A 7,511-nucleotide genomic window follows, 5' to 3' on the forward strand; every position below is an offset into this window, starting at 1 on the left:
CAACGGATTAACATAATTTTGATGCTATTTTGTAACAATTATGGTCGGAATATTAAGCTATTTTTGGATTGCAGACATTTTTCGGTGTTGGGACATTGTTGTTTTCGTGTGGGTGATATTACGTCACTGTTTGACTATAACTTTTTTTAATAGCATTTTAACGTAATTTTTCTTTGGTAAATTTGACGCAAATGTATATTTAAATCATCAAAATTACGTTATTAAAATTAGGACATTTGTATCATACATTCTTGTTATACGACTTGACCTTAAAACAATGTCAAATTACAATTGTGATCTATATGTCAGTCGTTTTTAATCAATTTTACAATAAATTTTATTGATTTTTACTATAGTTTCATATTGCATGTAAATAACTGTTAGTATTACGTCATTTGCTATAGTGTGAATTTATTGCATTCTTGTAATAGTTTTTTGACAGTTTAAATTGACGTGGAACGTGGTATCAAAATAATTCATCAATTCGGTCATTATGACGACATTAAAATTACATCAAATTTAGTCGATTTACCACAATTTTCCAATAAAATTGTGCAATAAACTTTCACATATTTCAGGGCAACTTGATGCCGTTTTTCAATAAATTTGTCTTTAAAATGACCTCCAAACTATATTCCTGTAATATTTTAATTTTTTTTTACGGGTATAAACGTCAATCTAACGTCTTTTTTGGGTTTACATGTCTTGAAACTAAAAACCTTAAAGTCCCTGAAATAACTTCAATTTTTTACAGCATTTCACGTTATTTTTAATTAAATTAGACGCGCAATGAAACCTAAAAGCGACGTCAATTTTCTCGGTGGGATTGATTTTTCTCTGAAGCATTTTATCTGCTACAGCAATTATTATTATGCTCGGCAATTACTTAATACATAAAAACCAAAATTGCTTTTTCTCCCTTTTTAAGTACCACCAATTTCTTAGCATCGAATACCGCATCGGGTCTGACCATAGTACTGATGCGTCTTACATTTTTTTTTCTTATTACTTTCACTGTGCAACTTCGACACGTATTTTTAGATCATTACCGTGTACCTACATTATTCCGAATGTGTCTCAATGTTTTATGATTATATTTTTTCCACTTACGTAATTGCTTATGTAGATGTAGTGTAGTGTTTTTGAAATTTCGGTGAGATTATGTAAAGTTTTAAATATCCTCGGCGGTGACTTCCTTTCTTGTATATACAGACTTAATATTCACACCTTTGTACCTGTATGTAGGTCTAATTTAAATATTTATGGGAATATTATTCAGTTTAGGTTTGATATTTGTGCCATTGTAATTTATTTCATTTCAGGTTTTGTTATTGTTTTTTTTTCTTGTCTTTCTTCAGTTTCTTCAATAGTTTTTTGTATATTCTCCACTCTTCTTCTTTTTCTTTCCTTCTTTTCCATTGTCTTTGGGTTTCTATATCTGCCTTATCTAATCATAATTCCAATTGTTTTGCTTTTCTTTCAGCGATAGATTCTTCGATATATTTTTCAAATTATTAATTTTATTCTTCTTTAACTTTCTTAGCAGAAAAACATTATTCTTCATTTCTTTTCAATACATATTAAGACTCTCGATTATCCTTCCCTAGTTTTGTCCAATGTTTGGAAATTAATTTATCTTCTTCTTTTTATTTATTTAGTTTTTCGACCATACCTTCTTTTCATTCTTCTTCTCTTGAAACACTACTTTTTATCGCACTTCCAAACAACATGTCAAAAGTATTAACTTTTAAAATAATTAAAAAAAATAAAATGTTACCCCATTTTGCCAAATTGTTCATCTAGGATCCCATAGGACCATTAGTATTACTAAAGACCTTGGTGCAGTTTTTAACTTTCAATCCATCAGCATATTCTGTTGTCGGTTGCTGCTTATGTGCTTATGCTTATGTGATAACAGTGGTCAGTTCTTTATAATCGTGGTTGAAAATTGAAAAACAAAACTTTTTTTAAATGGAATGTCCTATACATCCTGAACTTAAAGAAATAAAAAGATATTATTTTATTGATTTCAAACATATCATACAAAATATCATTTGGCCACAGAACAGTGTTGTCAGATATATTACCAAGTTAAATATATTTTTTTTATTACGATATAGCTAAATTATTTATAGCATAAGCAGTTTATATTTAAATGAACCTTAAGCTTACGTACACCTCTGGTAGGGTCACTTATTACGAAGACCATTCTAATTTACATTGTATTAAGCGTGAGAGGTTAACCTAACGAAGGTATAACATCTGGTTTAAGGTCCTTTCTTGAATTAGGCATGCATGAATTAGGAGGAAGATAATTTCACATACACAGAATTTCAAATAGAATTGTTTACTATTGAGATTTTCATGGTTTTAAGGCTTAAGAATCTAAATCTAAGTATTATAGTGGGCCTGTTAAGAAACGAGGAAATCTGTGTCTTTTGCTATCCACAGATTTAACACAACAGCTTCTTCATATCAGAATCCATTTCTCATTTTTGTTTACAACAAAAAAAGTTTATTGCAATAACTACTTATGCAAATGCAATAAAACGCCATTGTCTATATTTGATTCAATATTTTCACTTTTTATTTCTTAGTTCTTTTACAATATAATTCACTGCTTTTTTAAAAAATTTCTTTTATCTCACGTGTCCGAAGCACGCCTAAATAAAAACTAATCACAACTGACACACAACACACTGAATTTAAAAGATTTTATGAGAAATATGAGAACGGGTCAATTTTGTTAGTGAAATTTGGTTAATAAAACTTAGTTTTTCGGTAAAAGTAAAATCATCTGCAAGCTAAAGAACTATGAAAAGCATAAATTAATAGGGTAAACCACCCAGTTATTGGCACCTTAAGGACTTTAGCAAAATAATAAAAAGGAAAAAAAAGTTTAGAGCTTAATTGTTGGCACGCTTTCCCAGTCAATGTCACTCGAAATTATCCCATTTATTGGCAGCCCCCAGTAATTGTCTCACCAGTTATTGGCACATTGTCCACTATATTACTATATTGTCCTCAAATATTATTGACTAAAAATTTTATGATATTATTAATATAATATCGGTTTGTTAAAAAAACAACAATTGATCTTTATTATAACATGTAATAGTACTAAAAGTAATATCAAAATAATATTGTTTATAAATAAAACGAGCTAATATTCAAAGGTTTACAAAACGTTTATTTAAACTTAAAGGAGGATTAATAATATAACGTATTATAAAAATATTTACAAAAAGCAGCCTAAGAATTAGACAAACAAGAGGCACAAAGAAATTCTTTTTATATAGACCTTTCTTCTGTCCGTTCTGCAAACATAGCAAACCTTATTTTGTAACAAATTCTCCATTGATGAAGTGGATGCCGTCAAAGGTGTGCAGAGGGAAAGACGCTTTTTTAGCGGAGAACTGAAAATTTTTCTAACATGGATTTGATGATCGTCCTTCCTTGCAATTAGAGTCTTGCCTTTGTTTTCCTTTTCTGTCTTTCTTGCAGCCTGTCGCTTGAGTTTCTCTTCTTTTCTTTGATTCTTCTGCTCTTCCTCTTCCCTCTGAAGCTGTTCTTTTTCCTCAACAGTCTTCTTGAAACCCGACGATGAAATTACATAAGGCATTTTGGTTACTGCTCTTTTGTCCTTCCTCTCAGGTGTTTGTGGTTAAGGTAAAAATAATTCTATGGACGACAAATTATCAACTGGTGTCAGAATTTCGCTATCAGTATTCATCTTTTCATTGGCGTTATTCTTCTGCTTTTCTTCTATATTTGTGTCGATTACCTCAATAACTGTGAGTTCAATGGTGAACTGTTCTTTATTTAGGTCTGAAAGTCTTAGGATATTATAATTTTCCCCTTCTAAAACAATAGACATATTCGCTATTTCCTCTTCTGTATAATTTGTTTCAAAATCGCCTTCTGCCATTTGCCTAAAGGATGTTGAAAAAATATTTTCTTCACTTATTTCATTAAGGTAGTTAAATAATCTTTCTAAGGCTGCAAAATTTTCATCGTCCGATGTCATTCCAGCCTGTCCCAGTGCCAGAAATTTTCTATCATCTATTAGCTTTTTGAACAAAGTCAAACTTATTTGTGGCAACATCGGCTGGTTGAAGAATTCGAGTGGAGTTGGTATATAGGGCTATTAGGACTATCTCCAGCCCAGAGCATAAAGTACTTACTTGGTATGTGACATGTGTTTTGTGTCCATCAACAAATACTATTACTGGAAACACAACTCCAGATTTAATAAGGCTGGGATGCAAGACAAATTTAAGGTAAAATAAAAAAGTTTCGGATTTCATCCAGCCATTATCAGTTAACGCATATGTCCATCCTTCTGGAACACTGTCCTTCACCGATTGTGGAAGTCTCTTGTTTGGGAAGATGATTATCGGCGGTGTTATTGTACCCGATGCTGAGAAGGTGAACATCATAGTGAGATTCTGTTTCGCATTTCCCATCTCTACTTCGTAAACGTTTTTGCGGCCTTTTAGATCAACGACTTGTCCAAGTTTTGGCACATAATAGAATTTTGTTTCATCGCCATTAAAAATTCTGCTGGGATCCTTTATGATGTCAGATAGGTCCATCTTTTTTAATAATTTGGAATCCCATACTTTCGAGATGTTGCCTTTTTTGATTCTCCTGATCGAATTTCTTCAAGAGCTTTTTGAACAATTTCCTCGCTATATCTGGTGGAGCCATTGGGGCGATTCTGTTTTCGTTTTGGAGCCATCTTAAAAAAGAAAGGAACCTATAAAACCTCTATATTTAGGTATGTAAGTTTTCTTGATGAAACACCCTAAATATTATATGCTTACATTTTTTTAATTATAAACACCGCAGATGTAACATGGAACAAGATCCCTTGTTATATCTGTTTACATATAACATATATTTTATTCATGATTTTTTAAAAATGTAAATAAAACCCTGTATAAAAATACAGTCAAATACATATATCACACATATATCGTAAGCCTTAAATTTAAAAAATAATGTTTAAACAATTTTAAAAATGATACCTGGTGAATTTAACAAAAAAAAAAATTAAGTTTTAAGACAAAACTAATTGCTTGAGATGAGTAAATAAAAAAATAGAATAGGGTGCCAATGATTAGGAGAATATTATTAGCAGCAATAATCCAATAATTGGCATAGGTGCCAACCACTGGCAATATAACATTTTTCTCTGCCTATCATTGGCACCCTACAAATTTTAATTTATATTGAAAAATATGTATTTTTTTAAACGAAAAATCATTTTAAAGATAGTTAACAATATCACCAACAAGAAAAATAACTATTTGATTAAGAAGTCATCAAGTTTTCACGTTAGTTATGAGTCCCCCAAACCCTTAACAAAATCATAAATTCCTACCTTATTTTAGTTTCACGCACGACACGTCAAATTCGATTCGCAATTTTACTTAAACTTAAGGAATAATAATAATACCGCGTTGGCGGTTCACTAGTCTCGGCGATGTTGCCAAAATTACCTTAATTAATAAGTTGACGATAATATTGTCAGATTCATTTTAATTTCTGCAAAAAAAATTAGACAGGGTGCCAACAATAGGCTGAGTGCCAACGATTGGGTGTTTTACCCTACTTCTGTTAAAAAATGGCGGCATTTTATATGACATATCAGATGTTTTACAGCCATGTAGTCTCCTGTAGGTAATTTCGCTCTCTTACCGCCATCTATATGTCGAGGAGTAGAATCTTTTTGAGTGCTTCGTGAATCGCTCAAGCATTCAAGATCTTGTAAACAACTAAACTTTTATAGGAGTAGGAAAGATCCATATATTGTTAACATTCGAGAAAAAAATAGATATATAAACACTTGTCCTACATTAATTTGTGAATGCAAAGGAAATGCGTAGTTCTATGTTCTAATGTTAGAGGGCGCCATATGTTAGAAAAATGTGTTTTTTGGTACCTTTTCAACTGTTACTCGACAAATGTAAAGCCAACCCGTTAAGCCGTTTTTTCTTGCATTCGCGAATATAAACGGCCTCAGGTGGAGTACAAGAAGGTGATGTAATAACAAGCGGTAACAAGCAAGTGAACGAAACTAAATCTCCATCCCTTCTCTCCCCTGTTGCACTTATCCAACTCGTTTTTCACAAAACAAACAATAAGCTAACTTGATTTATTTATAAAATAAATACATTATAACAATAACAAAAATACAATCTAATAACTATCTCACTTCAATTCACGCACTCCTCTTAGCATATCCGGGAGGTCCATAGTGGCTACTCACTCCCCCTTGTCTGGGCCCCTCCGCTCCACCAGAGAACAACGAACTAGTACTCTCACCACTATTCTCCGGCTGCCCACCCTTCTTCAAATCCTCCACGAGAGGTCCATTGTTCGCCTTATACTTAATAAAATACACCTCCGGCTTGCTGGGTTGCGTGGGTGCAGGAGGAGGCACCACGATCTCCGGCTGTTTCGCCTTGTTCACCAACACGTAGATCAGGGTCTTTTCTTCTACAGTTTGCTGAGCCACTGGAGGATGAACAATCTGCCTTTGGGCACCCTGCTGAGCTGGGGCCTTAATGAATATGATTTTGTAATGTTTTTGGGGCGGTAGTGGTAAAGAGGCTGGAGTTTGGGGGGTTGCCGATTGGGGTTCCTCTGGGGCTATGTGGACGTATACGTGTTTGGTTACCACAGGATGTCCCTGGGGTATATTGAAACCGTTCTGGGGGGCTAACAGATGGTTCTGTGCTGGATTGAAGCCTATTTGTGGATTACCAATTAGAGGGTTAAGTAGTTGAATTTGGTTGAAGGGTTGCTGAGGATTAAAGGCTCCCGATGGTTGGTGTTGAAATGGCAACTGAAGATGATTTTGCAGGTCAAGGGGTGAGTGGGGAAAAGTCGGGTTCGGTGGGAGATAGTTGCTAACGCTTTGCTGTGTCTGGGGGGTTGGAAAGCCATGGTGTTGTTGTTGTGGGGGGTACTGGTAGCCCCCTTCTGGTCTACAGTGCGTTGAGACCAAAAGGGTTGACAATACCTGAAATGATTTTTTTTATAAATTATAATTTTGAATTGATTGAGTGAGTACTTACCAACAGAATACAGGTGTTGTCCATGTTGATTTGCTTGATATTTTGCCATAAAAATTAAGAAACAGTGATTTTTATAATCGATCGGTCCCCACCTGTGCATTTTCTAATTTTTACTAATAAACTCGGGTTTTTAATGTTAAGAAAATGTTAATTGAGAAGGCAAAAGTTCATAACTTAACATATTATAATTGATCTTTTATAACATTATAAATATTTATGCTTTTTTTCGGAGAGAGTTTTATATAATTTTAATGAGGAAAGATACGTTAACGGATGAAATCCTTATGTACACAAGCCACGATTTATATACAGAAAGGTTTAACTTATATAATCTGTACCTGAAAGCAAAACTATATTAACTCACAAAAAATTAATTTTACAGCAAGCAATTTGAATAGTTTTATAGACATTAAATTCATAAAAAAA

The 7,511-nt window shown here is 33.1% G+C and overlaps 1 protein-coding gene across 1 annotated transcript; it reads right to left on the reverse strand.

The window, feature by feature from the left end:
• Positions 1 to 6,146: 6,146 nt before the first annotated feature.
• Positions 6,147 to 7,114, reverse strand: LOC126740817 (uncharacterized). The gene is made up of 2 exons (XM_050447013.1): positions 7,086 to 7,114; positions 6,147 to 7,030 (listed from the first exon to the last, which is right to left on the reverse strand). Exons 1-2 carry the CDS (start codon positions 7,107 to 7,109, stop codon positions 6,227 to 6,229), a joined length of 828 nt encoding a protein of 275 aa, XP_050302970.1. The 5' UTR covers positions 7,110 to 7,114; the 3' UTR covers positions 6,147 to 6,226.
• Between the last annotated feature and the right edge of the window lie 397 nt (positions 7,115 to 7,511).

This window comes from Anthonomus grandis, chromosome 1 (genome assembly GCF_022605725.1).
Source record: "Anthonomus grandis grandis chromosome 1, icAntGran1.3, whole genome shotgun sequence".
In the NCBI taxonomy this organism is placed as follows: domain Eukaryota; kingdom Metazoa; phylum Arthropoda; class Insecta; order Coleoptera; family Curculionidae; genus Anthonomus; species Anthonomus grandis.

Bases quoted from the DNA above. Each gene is read 5' to 3' on its own strand.
- LOC126740817 (XM_050447013.1), bottom strand. From the start codon at position 7,109: ATGGACAACACCTGTATTCTGTTG. The intron at 7,031-7,085 runs GTAAGTACTCAC...AAATCATTTCAG, and splicing joins ACAACACCTGTATTCTGTTG to GTATTGTCAACCCTTTTGGT.